The following is a 14,765-nucleotide window of genomic DNA, read 5'->3' on the forward strand; positions in this document are numbered from 1 at the left end:
CCTAAAGATACATCCAGACTGAAAGTGAAGGGATGGAAAAGCATTTTTCATGCCAATGGACCTCAAAAGAAAGCTAGGGTAGCAATTCTCATATCAGACAGATTAGGTTTTAAACTAAAGACTGTTGGTAGAGATACAGTAGGACACTATATTATTCTTAAAGGATGTATCCAACAAGTGGATATGACAATTATAAATATCTATGCCCCCAACAGGGGAGCAGCTAGATACACAAGCCAACTTTTAACCAGAATAAAGAGACATATTGATAATAATACGTTAATAGTCGGGGACCTCAACACTCCACTATCAGAAATAGAGCACCTAAGCAAACAAACAAGAGCTTTGAATGACATACTGGACGAGATGGACCTCATAGATATATATAGAGCACTACACTCCAGAACAACAGAATACTCATTCTTTTTAAATGCACTTGGAACTTTCTCCAGAATAGACCATATACTGGGTCACAAAACAGGTCTCAACTGATACCAAAAGACTGAGATTATTCCTTGCATTTTCTCAGACCACAATGCTTTGAAACTGGAACTCAATCACAAGGAAAAATTTGGAAGAAACTGAAACACGTGGGAACTAACAATCGTCCTGCTCAAGAATGCTTGGGTAAACCAGGAAATTAAAAATCAGTTTAAACAATTTCTGGGGACCAATGAGAATGAAAACACATCAGTCCAAAACCTGTAGGACACCACAAAGGCAGTCCTAAGGGGAAAATACATAGCCATCCAAGCCTCACTCAAAAGAATAGAAAAATCTAAAATGCAGTTTTTATATTCTCACCTCAAGAAGCTGGAGCTGGAACAGAAGAACAGTCTTAACCCATGCATGAGAAGGCAGGTGATCAAGATTAGAGCAGAGATCAATGAATTAGAAACCAGGAGCACAGTAGAGCAGATCAACAGAACTAGAAGCTGGTTCTTTGAAAGAAAAATAAGATCGATAAGCCACTGGCCCAGACTTATTCAAAAGAATAGAGAAAGGACCCAAATTAATAAAATTATGAGTGAAAGGGGAGCAATCACAACCAACATCAATGAAATAGGAAGGATCATTAGAAACTTTTAGCAACAGCTTTATGCCAATAAATTAAACAACCTGGAAGAAATGGATGCCTTCCTGGAAACCTATAAACTACCAAGACTGAAACAGGAAGAAATTGATTATTTAAACAGACCGATTAATTATGAAGAGATTGAAGCAGTGATCAAAAACCTCCCCCAAAACAAGAGTCCAGGGCCTGATGGATTCCCTGGGGAATTCTACCAAACATTTAAAGAAGAAATAAGACCTATTCTCCTGAAGCTGTTTCAAAAAAATAGAAACAGAAGGGAAACTACCAAACTCATTCTATGAGGCCAGTATTACCTTGATCCCCAAACCAGGCAAAGACTCCATTAAAAAGGAGAATTACAGACCGATTTCCCTGATGAATATGGACGCCGAAAGTTCTCAACAAAGATCCTAGCTAATAGGATCCAAAAGTACATTAAAAGGATTATCCATCAAGACCAAGTGGGATTCATCCCTGGGATGCAAGTGTGATTCAACATGCGCAAATCTACCAGTGTGATAGATTATATCAACAAGAAAAGAGTCAAGAACCATATGATCCTCTCAATTGATGCAGAAAAAGCATTTAACAAAATACAGTATCCTTTCCTGATTAAAACCCTTCAGAGTGTAGGGATAGAGGGCACTTTCCTCAATTTCATAAAAACCATCTATGAAAAGCCTACAGCGAATATCATTCTCAATGAGGAAGAGCTGGAAGCCTTTCCCTTAAGATCAGGAAGACGACAAGGATGCCCACTCTCGCCATTATTATTCAACATAGTCCTAGAAGTCCTTGCAACAACAGTCAGACAACAAAAAGGGATAAAAGGTATCCAAATTGGCAAAGAAGAATTCAAACTGTCTCTCTTCACAGATGACATGATACTCTATATAGAAAACCCAAAAGACTCCACTCCCAAACTAGTAGAACTTATAGAGCAATTCAGTAATGTGGTGGGATACAAAATCAATGCTCAGAAATCAGTTACATTTCTATACACGAACACTGAGACTGAAGAAAGAGAAATTAGGGAATCCATTCCATTTACAATAGCACCAAAAATCATACGTTATCTCAGAATTAACTTAACCAGAGACATAAAGGATCTATATTCTAGAAACTACAAACCACTCTTGAAAGACATTGAAGAAGACACAAAAGATGGAAAAATATTCCATGCTCATGGATCGGAAGAATAAACATAGTTAAAATGTCTATGCTACCCAGAGCAATCTACAATTTCAGTGCCATCCCTATCAAAATACCAATGACATTTTTCAAAGAACTTGAACAAAAAGCCCTTAAATTTGTGTGTAACCAGAAAAAAAACCCGAATCGCCAAGGAATTGTTGAAAAGGAAAAACAAAGCTGGGGGCATCATGTTGCTGGATTTCAAGCTATACTACAAAGCTGTAATCACAAAGACAGCATGGTACTGGCACAAAAACAGACACATAGACCAATGGAACAGAAGGAGAAGAACGAATTTTTTATTATGATAGTCTGCAAGTTCCTCTGAATGCCATCAAAACCCAATTTACCACTATACCTTCTTTATTTTTAAGTTTTTATTTAAATTCCAGTTAGTTTACATACAGTGTTGTTTACTTTTGTGCTCATGACAAGTGAGTTCCTTAATCCCCATCATCTATTTAACCGATCCCCCCCCCACCTCCCCTCTAGTAACCATCAGTTCTCTACAGTTAAGAGTCTGTTTCTTGGTTTGCCTCTCTCTCTTTTTTCCTTTGCTCATTTGTTTTCTTTCCTAAATTCTACGAATGAGTGAAATCACACAGCATTTGTTTATCACTGACTGCCTAATTTCACTCAGAATAATACTCTCTAGTTCCGTCCATGTCACTGAAAATGGCAAGATTTCGCTTTTTATGGCTGAGTAATATTCCGTTGTGTGTATATACATCTTCTTTATCCATTCATCAGTCAATAGACCGCTCTACGTTCTAATTAAGGGTTTGGTGCTCTCGTAGAATAACAGTTAGACACAGGCTTTCCTCTGTAGTGTTTGAAATTCATTTAGTATTCCAAGAAGTTAATATAACCTAATACTGCCTCAATGTCCTAGATTCTCAACCCTGAATATTCTAATAGAAAAATAAGAAGCCATGGAATATTTATGAATAAAAATATATAACAACAAAAATACTATGTTCCTTTGGAATTTTCTTTTTTCGGGTTTATTAAGACATAATTGGCATGTAACATTGTGTAAACTGAAGATGTACAATGAATTGATTTGATACACTTATATCACAAAATTATTATCACCATACACATATATTATTTCACATGTTTCATTTAGTGTATAGAACAACTGTTTTTTGTGTATTGATTTTGTATTCTCAATTTTACTGAACTTGATTAGTTCTAACAGCTTTTTGCTGGGATCTATAGGATTTTCTCTATATAAGATCACATCATCTGCAAATAATAACAATTTTACTTCTTCCTTTCCAATCTGGATGCCTTTTATTTCTTTCTTTTGCCTGATTGCTCCGGCTGTGACTTCTAGTACTATGTTGAATAGGAGTGATGAGAGCAGGCATCCTTGTCTTATTCCTGACCTTAGAAGAAAAGCTTTTAATCTTTCAACATTAGGTATGATGTTGGCTATGATTTGTCATATATGGCTTTTATTATGTTGAGTTATGTTTCTTCTAGACCCTGTGTGTTGAATATTTTTATGACATGAAAGAATTTTGTATTTTGTCAATTTTTTTTTGCATCTATCAGAGCATATGATTTTCTTTTTCTATTCATGTGGTGTATCACACTTCCTTATTTGTGTATATTGAACTATCCTAGCATCCCACTTGGTCATGGTGTATTATCTTTTCGATGTGCTGTTAAATTCAGTTTGCTAGTATTTTGTTGAGGATTTTTGCACCTATATTCATCAGTGATATTGGCCTGTAGTCTTCTTTTCATGTAGTGTCCTTACCTGGCTTTGGTATCAGAATAATGTTGGCTTCACAGAATGAATTTGGAAGTATTCCCTCTTCTTCAATTTTTTGGAAGAGTTTGAGTGTGTGCTCTCTCTCTCTTTCTCTTTCTCTCTCTCCCACCTTCCCTCTCTCTCTCCTCTCATTGTGCCCTCCTAGTCTCTGGAATGGAGAAGTACAACAGGATCTGAAAAAATTCATTTAGTATTTCTACTATATTTGATGTATTGAAATAGTACAGTCCAGCTTAACACTCAACTTTTCCCTTTGCTTTACTTTTCTACATCTTTAAGATTTATTTTTTAATTTTATTTACTTAATTTGCAATACTTACAAGTCATGATTCATTTTACTTTCTCTTTTATTCATTTTCACTTTCTAGGTGCCTCATAAATGATAAAACCTAGGATTCCACTGATTTTCCTAAATGTAATCTGTGATGATCACAAAAACTAAGATAATTATCTATGCTTTAATATAATTTCTCATAGTAACATGTCTGTCTTCAGATGGCCCAAATTTGAAAGCTGGCACATTAAAATTTTACTTTAAAAATTCTGATTACACCTTTGGATGAGGTTATAACTTAATAAACATTGCTCTGTCAAAGTTATTTTAACAATCACTAGGAATCAAGATGATTGAAATGTTGAGTTTTTATCAGAATTTATATTTCACTGCAATTTTATCAGAATATATTTCACATGATACTCTTAAGAATGAAAATAATTACAAAATGAATGAAGTGAGAACTATTTTTCTTTTCTCTCCTTTCCAGAGAAGACATTTTTCTACCATCACATCAGCTTTAAAGTCAATAACATTGACTATGACAGCAAGTTTGAAAAACCATATTCACAAGAATATATGGATCTAAACAAAAAGATAGTGTCTTTGGTAAGTTGAAATTTCTTTCTGTGCTTGCCCTTTTAAATGTTATGCTCCTAGCTGTGCCAGAAATCTAGCAATCACCTTTCAAGTTGGAAATGATTGATAATTTCACACTATTTTTTTACCACTATCTTAGTTCTAGATTAAGATAATCAGCCCTTTCAGAAAGTCAGTTAGAAAACGTGTACAGGAAAAAAAATGTAAGAGGGACGTACTTAGAGAACACCAAAGAAATACCTGACACATGAAAGACAGCCCATGAATATTTCTAATGTATTAATAAATTAAATGTATAAAATATATCCTGCTCCAAGATACCTGACCAAAAAGTCATGCTGTTTCTGTTCCTGAACTAATGAGTCCTTTGAGGAAGAAGAATGTCCAATGTAGAAGAGAACATATAGCCCAGAATAAAGATCTTGTATCTCCTCAGTGTGGAGTAAAAGTTTTTAAATGTCTACTTAAGAGTGTGCTTTAATAACCTTTAGCAGACTAAAAACCTAATGAAAAGTCTTGACTGCCCTTTGAACATAAGCTTCCTTTATCACAGATACACTCTAATTAGCCCAAGTAATTCACAGAAAGACTATCATATGATCTCACTGATATGTGGAATTTAAGAAACTAAACAGAGGATCATAGGGGAAGAGAGGAAAAAATAAAACAAGATGAAACCAGAGACAGAGAAAAACCATAAGAGACTCTTAATCATAGGAAACAAACTGAAGGTTGCTGGAGGGGAGGCAGGTGGGGGGATGGGGTAACTGGGTGATGGATATTAAGAAGGGCATGTGATGTAATGAGCACTTGGTATTATGTAAGACTGATGAATCACAAGCCTGTACCTCTGAAACCAATAATACATTATATGTTGATGATCAACTCTAAAAAGAAGAAAGAAAGTGGATAAAAGAGATGCTGCTTTCCTATGAATGGCAGTTTTTTAACTACAGAGCTAGGCCTTCATAGGGAATATTTGTATGTTTTAGATACATGGTTTTCTAGTGGGCATCTTAAGAAGAAATCTCTATGTCATTTCTTATTTTTTGTAGCTCCCCAGCAGGATGCCCAATTACAGTGGTTGGAAATTCTAAAAATTCGAGTGAGGTGGTACCTTAACAATAATAATTAGCTTTATTAATGGCCAGTACTGGCCTAAGTACTTTATGTACTACTTCCTTTAATCCTCACAAAATTCCCATTTTCCATAGGAGGAAACTGAGGCATTAAAGGTTAACTTACTCAGGGTCACACTGAAAGTATCTTCCATTTTCTTTATGATTTTTGGCCTGTAATTAAAGAGCATGCAAATATAAAATCTTGAGCATGTTTCAGATTACATCGATTTCACATGGCGAGTCAAATATTCAAAAATGTTTAAACAAACTCTATGTGGTTTTCACATATAATACACTGGATTATAGATGACCAAAATGATATCTAATACGTGTAGGGTACCAAAATTACCCATACAAAACAGGCTGGTCAAGCCCATACATCAAACCATTTACCGTAGTGGCATCTTTGGTTACTACATAACTAGGGCATCTGTCAAATAAATTTTCCGCCAAGTTAATCTGAACCTGGTAGAGGCATATGCACCTTTATGCATATTCTCTCTTTGGGGCAGTCTTTCAAATGGCAGGTTATCTGTAGAATTCATCAGGATTAGAAATATGTAATTTTTAAAAGGTAATAAAACAAAGGATAACATTCAGGACTCCTGTTCCATCTAATATAGGTTAACAATATTTTAGCTTGAGTAAAAATTGCGTTAGTGTTCATTCAGTCTTATGCCCCTCAAAACGTATCAGAAAACTAAAGCACCAGCAGTGGTCCTAAATTCCATATTACTATACTCTCTAATCTAAGCTATTTTTTTTAAGATTTTATTTTTTTATTTGACAGAGAGAGTACAAGTAGGCAGAGCACCAGGCAGAGGGAGAGGGAGAAGCAGGCTCCCTGCTGAGCAGAGAGCCCAATGTGGGGCTCAATCCCAGGACGCTGGGATCATGACCTGAGCAGAAGGCAGACACTTAACCGACTGAGCCACCCAGGCGCCCCTAATCTAGGCTATTTTTAAAACAAAATAATATCTGATGTATTAAATGGAAATCATTGTACATTAAGTTTTCAGCCATGGAGAATTTAAGATGCAAAGTTTATCAAAAAATGTAACCAACATTACAGAGCTGTTACTCATATTTCAAATGATATAAAGATAACTAACAAATAACTAGTTCTGAAATTCTTGCTCAAGGCCCTGCCCAATAATCCTAAATGTGTTTCTGAAATTTCCCATTTGATTTCTGGTCAAATATCTGACAGCCTTTTTCCTATAGAGACTGAACTTCTTGAAAATAGGAATAACATGAGTGTTACTGAAACAATTTCCACAACTTCACCTTATAGCTTCTTGGAACACCCTAAGGTTAAATTTACTATTCAGTTTAAGGATGGCAGGCTTTGGTATTATCTAAGGTATGTGTTGATCTTTTGAGCTATTGTGAGGTTTGGGAAGATGAAGATAATCACAAAAAGGATGAAGAATTAAGCACATTAGAACAAACTATGAATAGCTAGTCTTTGGATAAAAAAAAAACAAAAATTAAAAGCATTGCAAGTTCAGTTATATTTTGATTGGAGACAGTGCCGTATCAGGTGTCTGAGTTCATACCGAAGCCTATTTTAAAAAGAGTTTAGCAGTCATCATTTGTGGTCCTCAGGCTAGTCTCCTCAGTTTCCGTTCATTATATTCCCATTCTCCACTCACCTAGTCATTATATCTTAAAGTCAATTTCCAGAATTTCATTATCTAATCATCATATGGTATTTGTCTTTCTCTGGCTGACTTATTTCACTTAGCATAAAGCACTCTAGCTCCATCTACATTTGTAAATAGCAAGATTTCATTCTTTTCGATGGCTAAGTGATATTGCATTGTGTATATATATATATATATATATATATATATATATATATATATATATATATATACATATATACACATACACACACCACATCTTCTCTATCCATTCATCAGTTGATGTACACTTGCGCTATTTCCACAATTTGGCTATTGTTGATAATACTGCTTTAAACATCAGGGTGCACGTGCCCCTTCGAATCAGTATTTTTGATTTTCTAAATTTTCTGTCTTGATTCAAATGATTTACGCAGTCCAAAAAAGTGTATTCGGTTTCCTAGGAAGTTTTTACTGCCCCTTTTTAAGTCTTCATCCATATGGAAGTAGTTTTAGTTTAAGGTGGGAGTCCAGATTTATTTTCTTTCTGGTATAGATAGCCAGTTTAGCTGATACTACTTATTAAATAATCCAGCCTATCCCAATGATTAAAATGCCATCCTTGTTATCTCCTAAATGTCCATATATTCTAGGATATATTTTTGGATTCCATTATTGGGTTCCACATCAATTGGATAGTATTTCCTTCCCACAGCTTCACCTCCAACAGTCTTTTATCCCTTTATTTACAAGTATGAACCTTTTAAATAATAGATAACAAGGTTTTGATTTTGAAAGCAACCTGATAGATTCTTTAATGACAAAATTTTACCTATTCCCATCAATTGTAACAAGTAGTATACTTGATTTTAATTTTCCAGTTTCCTTTAAGTAAATTCTCTATTGTACTTTTTTACTTTCTTTTCCTCAATTGTGACTGGTTTAAATTGTTTTTCATTGTATTTTTTTCTTCTTGGAAATTTCGATATACTTAGTTAATAGTTAACTTATTTTTCCTGGAACTCAAATTTGGATGCATATATTTTTCCACTAGTATTACAGAAATTATTAGCCCCATCAAATGTTATTTCTCTTACCTAAGTCCCAACCTTGGAAGAGGCTTTCAACTACTTTCACTTTTGTCCTCTCCTCGCTTCCCATTCTTTACTCTTGAAAAGGCTTTTTACACTTCTATTTCCCCTCCCCCTACATCTAGTGATTAGGTTTCATTGAGATAGTATCTGACGCTCTAAACTATTACTGGGATGTTTCTTAAAATACATTTCTTGTTTCTTCCATTGCAAGCATTGAAATTACACAGTGAAATAAGTCAAGCAGAGAAAGACAATTATCATATGGTTTCACTCATATGTGGAACATAAGGAATAGCATGGAGGATATTAGGAGAAGGAAGCGAAAATTGAAGGGGGGTAAATCAGATGGGGAGATGAACCATGAGAGACTTTGGACTCCGGGAAACAAACTGAGGGTTTCGGGGGCGGGGGGTGGATGGGTTAGCCCAGTACGGATATTAAGGAGGACAAGTATTGCAATGAGCACTGGGTGTTATTTGCAAACATTGAATCATGGAAGACTACATCAAAAATGAATGAAGTACTGTATGGTGACTAACATAAAATAATAATAATAAAGAGAGAAAGAAATTATACATTAATTGCATTGAACACACACCCTCAGATTTTATTGTTCACCACTATTGCCTCTCTTCATCTTTTCTTCTATTGAGATCTCATTTCTGATTTTTATCTTGCTTTACTAGAGTCCTTAGTCCTATATTTTTCTCAGTTGGGATATGTGAATGAGGATCTTTAATTCAGAGCCATTTTCTCTCAGTTTATTATTTTTTCCCCTCTCTTTCCTTTTCTCTTCTCAAACCTCTATGTATTCAATGATATTAAGGATTTATTTAACTCCTGGAATGCAAGTAGTAGTAAAATAAAACCAGTTTAGCTATTTAATGATAACTGGTGAAGCTGAATGATGGGTACATGGGGTTCATTATACTCTTTCATTTGCTATTGTGTAAGTTTGGAGTTCTCCACAATGAAAAATTAAAAGTTTTTTAAAAATAAAACTTAAGTTACTACTCATTTTACTTTTTAACAGATAAATGAAACATTTCATGGATCCAAACTGAGAAGACAGTATGTCAAATCTCATGTTGTCCAAGTAAGGTATGTAAAATAGCCCAAGAAGCACAGAGCAGAAAATTCTGTCCTTCACCTTCATGCCTCATCTTCATTTGGTATAAATTGAAAGGTGGCAATAAATCTTAGCTTGAGGCTTGAAAACCACTAACATTTTCAAATGTGAAAAAAGGTATTCAAGATCTTTTGGAAAATTATTTAACCAGAACCAAGAATTCTGACTGATTATGAGTTTCGGGTGAAGGTTGCATGGGTTTGTTTTTCATTTGAAGGCACAAGGTTAAAAAGCAAATCTAAAGTCAGGAGATGATTTCAGTATAAGAAAAGAATGGATAAGATAAGAGAGCACAGAATATCTGACCCAGTGGACAAACTAATAGATAGCCAAATCTAGTTTAGAGTTGTGGATTAAATGTACAATTGGGGGGCGCCTCGGTGGCTCATTCAGTTAAGCATCTGCCTTCAGCTCAGGTCATGATCCCAGAGTCCTGGGATCAAGCACACATCTGGCTCCCTGCTCAGCAGGGAGTCTGCTTCTCCCTCTCCCTCTGCCCCTCCTTCCCCTGCTCATGCTCTCTTTCGCTCTGCTCTCTCTCTCAAATAAATAGATAAAATCTTTTTAAAAATTAGAAAATAAAAAATAAATGTAAAAGGAAATACCATATAAAAGACATAATTCTTAATATGTTGAAAAATAAAAAGATCTGACAATACAGGGCCCACATCCCCAGGTGGTAACAGTGCAGCCAAACTGAGGCTCTGCAGTGGCAGTTCGCAACGCTCACATTATGTGTGCATATACACTTGCACCTTCAGCTTCACTCTTTTCGTTTACCTTCCTGGTCCCTTTAGAAATCCCATTCTATAGCTATTGTCTAGCAGCAAAGATGTTTATACAAACACTGGTGAGGAACAGATAACCTGCAATGGATATGAAAAAATAGTAACCACAAGCACAAATAGAAAAGTTAATATGCTTTGCAATCTATCTCTCCCTAAAACTAGAACTTTTGCAGTTTGATTTTCCTGGTTTATTTTTAAATAATCCATGCTCTTAACCAGTAGCCCCTCAAAACTTCCTCTATCTTAACTCAATCTGATAACCATCCTGTATGGTATGTCCATATTAGTTTCTTATTTTACAGATGAGGATACTGAAACAAAGGTAGCTTAAGTGACTTGCCAAGGTCACACATTTAATAAATAATAAAGCTGTAGTTTTAACCCAACCAGTCATATTTAGATTACTGCATCACCTTCAGCTTTCACTCTTGCTCCATGACTGTTCTCCACACAGCAATCAAAGTGAATCAGAAGAGCACAGTATCCCCCTACTTAATATCCTCTGGCAGTCTCTTAAAAATGCCAAACTCCTTGTAGAGTCCATATGCACTTACCTGATCTGGTCTTGCCTCTCTCCGACCGTAAGGTTTTTATTTTTTATTTTTTTAAGATTTTATTTATTGGGGCAGCTGGGTGGCTCAGTCAGTTAAGCATCTGCCTTCGGCTTAGGTCATGATCCCAGGGTCCTGGGATAGAGCCCCACATCGAGCTCTCTGCTCAGCAGGGAACCTGCTTCTCCCTCTCCCTCTGTGCTCTCAGAGAGAAAAAGCATGAGCAGGGGGAGGAGCCGAGGGAGAACCAAAGGGAGAGGGACAAGCAGACTCTGTGCTGAGTGCAGAGCCCCATGGCGAGGGTCAATCCCAGGACCCTGAGATGGTGACCTGAGCCAGAATCAAGAGTCAGACACTAAACCGATGAGCCACCCAGGCACCCCTGACCATAGAGGTTTTAAAGGCTGGGGTGACAGGGATATCTTAGGTGTTCTGTGTTTGCTAATTGGCTTAGCCCAAGAAAAAGTAAACTTGTCATATCTTCATGACAGGAGGTAGTTTTACAACCTATAGTAAGTAAAGAGCCTACCAAAGTTAGGCCTCCACCTGTCTCACAGAATCTGTAAGATAGAGGCTCTATCTCCTGTGAGGGTTACATTTCAAAGAGATGGCTTTCAGGTCCTTGAGAAAGACATTTCTGGGGTTGTTAAAGTGCAAGAACTTTTAAAAGATTTGCATACAGTTCAAAGAGGCAGCCAGGATGCCTGGGAGTGGCTCAGTCAGTTAAGTGTCTGCCTTCAGCTCAGGTCATGATCTCAGAGTCCTGGGATCAACTCCCACCTCGGGCTCAGCAGGGAACCTGCTTTTCCCTCTGCTGTGCTCTCTATCACTCTCTTTGACAATAAATAAAATCCTTTAAAAATAATAATAATTTAAAAAGAGGCAGAGAAAGAATTTACAACTTTTCTAAAGTAAATGCTCTATAAGGAAAGGGATATGGGATCTAGAGTCAGGAAGAAAACATTTAATAAAATTGAGGGGAGTTTTAAGTATGTCTTGGTCAAGGCCTTTGTACTTGATGTTCCTTCTTTCTGGGACATTCCTCCCCCAGTTCTTCTCATGACTCACTCCTTCTTGTCATTAGGACCTCACTTCAAAGAGGCCTTCCCTGCAGCTGTCTATAATGTTCCCACCTCTAACCTTCAAGTCATTGCTGTCTTCATCATAGAACACACCTTGAAGATTATTTTAATTTCTTCATTTTCTTATTTCTCCTGCTAGCATGAAAGCAGGCACCTTGTGGTATTATATGCTGATAGCTAATGTAGCTCTGGTACCTAGAACTTTGTCTCATATATTGCCTGGATTAATATACATTTGTTAAGTGAATGAATGAATGAATGAATGAATGAATGAATAAATAAACTGAAACTTCAGGAATGAAAGGAAAACTGCCTGTGGCAAAGAATTACAGGCATTTGTCATATAAAGACTAAAGATAATTTTATGAGTCAAGAGAAGGTAACATTAAAATAACTTTTAGGTCATGTTTTCAGTAAAAAAGAGTATCATGACTCTGATGATGTCACATTAAGAATCCATACATCTGTATTTAGTTTAGTTTTAGATCATTATTCAACCCAGGAGAAAAATTCAGAGTGACATGCATGGTTTAACAAAATCTTTAAAATAAACAGAGCAATATAATATGTCCTTGTCTATTCCATGAGAAGTAAAGGGTTTGTCTTTACAAATCACACAAGAAAAATTAGCATTGCACCTGCACAAAAGCAGAAGAGGTGAGAATACTTAATAAATTGATGTGTAACTACTAAATGCTTACTATCGTACAGAGGAAATAAAAAGAATACATGTATAGTGCTCAAAGGAAGAGCATCTGGTGTACGTATATCCTAAAATAAAGTAATAAAGGGTGGTATGGAACTTAGCTAATCCGTTATTTAGAATTATCCTGGAAAAATATTATTGAAATAAAGCTTTACAATTAGAAAATCTTGGATCTTAGCCATGGTTTCTGTTTTTATTCATGGGTACTATGAAGGTTTGCAAGTGGATGTTTTCAAGATCTCTCTTGAGTCACATTCTCTGAGGTTGTGTGGATTTTCAAATGCATAAATGCAGAGAAATGCCTGGGAAGAGGGGAGGAGGCACAGAAACCTACTATATAGCAGAATAGACATACCCTTGAGTCAATAATAGCTACTCCCTTTTAACATTTCTGGCTTATACACTTGCATATTCAAGTCAGAAGTCTAAGATATTTGCTCTGTCAATGATTGCCAACAGATGAGAGAGAACTGACCCACTCTTGCAAATGGTGCCTCCACCAAAACAAAAACAAAAAACAAAAAACAAAAACCCAAGATAATAAATGATTCTTTCATCTCACCTGTCATGTTTCATTTTGTTATTTGTTATTGGCCCTATGTTCTGAAAGCCTATTGTGGATTTATTATGCATAGATATTTGTATTACTAGTAATAAAAAATTTTATTGTAAATTTATTATATATTTTATTATATTATAAATTTATCATAATAAATTTATTAATGAAATATTAATAATTTTTTGCACAGCACTGAGATTTACAAAATACCTCCAGATACATTAACTTATATGATGTGTACAATAACCCAGTAAATAATATTATCCCCCTTACAGAGATGAGGAAATTTGCTTAAGTACAGAGAATGCCAACGGCTTGCTGTAATCAAGGAGTTGGCAGATGGATACAAACACAGTTCCCCTGAGTCTCAATCACGCTCTCTTTACTGTTCACCGTGTCCATAAAGTACCATTTCCACTCCCTTGAGGGTGGAATGGCTGCCAGGAGCTCTGCTTAATAAAATTGTAAAATGACTCCACCAAGAATGATCAAGGCTCCAGTAATAAAAGCATGATTTATTTGTCTGTTTCTGTTCTGCAGCCGAGCCCAAGGGAAAGTGATAATACATACTGTGTTGAAGTTTAAATCCTGTTTTAAAAATACTGCGGCAAAATTTCGGGATAGGATTGAAACCACTTTATATCAGAAGCTAAAGGGCAAAACTGGGTCTTTATGTATAGATTCTTCTTCATTTAAATTTTCAGGTAAGCCTTTTTATATATGATATAAAGCGATTTTCATCTTTTAATTTTAATGTGTTTTTTGAAAAAATGAAAACACTTCCTTCCCTAAATATAATTTTATATACAATGATTATTGCGTTTAACCACTGTTAAAAGTAATCAGGGTCCATGTTAATCAATTTCTTGATATAATATCATTCTTGTATTCCTGGAATTAAACCTAACTTGATGATAGAGTTTTTTTAAAAAGTAGTCAGGGCCCCAAATAACATTTCTTTGCAAAACAAGGCAGCCATAAACTCTTTTGTTTTTTAAAGATTTTATTTATTTATTTGAGAGAGAAAATGAGGAGAGAGAGAGCACGTGCACAAGTTGGGGGGGGGGTGTTAGAGAGGCAGAGGGAGAAGCAGACTCCCCAGTGAGCCGGGAGCCCAACTTCAGGAGCCCAGGATCATGACCTGAGCCAAAGGCAGATGCATAACTGGCTGAGCCACCCAGGCG

General features: G+C 35.8%; 1 protein-coding gene and 1 long non-coding RNA gene across 3 annotated transcripts in view; one reads left to right on the forward strand and one right to left on the reverse strand.

The window, feature by feature from the left end:
* LOC148109557 (uncharacterized) overlaps nt 1-14,765 on the reverse strand; it is a 296,308-nt gene that overhangs the window by 213,941 nt on the left and 67,602 nt on the right. The gene's annotated exons all lie outside the window — the stretch shown is intronic.
* Nucleotides 1-14,765, forward strand: part of LOC148109559 (transmembrane protease serine 11C-like) — a 56,950-nt gene that overhangs the window by 13,932 nt on the left and 28,253 nt on the right. Inside the window, exons 3-5 of the mRNA XM_087864109.1 lie at nt 4,817-4,935; nt 9,800-9,867; nt 14,122-14,285. Of these exons, the coding sequence (XP_087720235.1) occupies nt 4,817-4,935; nt 9,800-9,867; nt 14,122-14,285 (351 nt within the window). The remainder of the gene's footprint in view (nt 1-4,816; nt 4,936-9,799; nt 9,868-14,121; nt 14,286-14,765) is intronic.

Source organism: Ursus americanus, chromosome 8 (assembly GCF_024610735.1).
Source record: "Ursus americanus isolate L20-20 chromosome 8, mUrsAme1.1.p, whole genome shotgun sequence".
NCBI lineage: Eukaryota > Metazoa > Chordata > Mammalia > Carnivora > Ursidae > Ursus > Ursus americanus.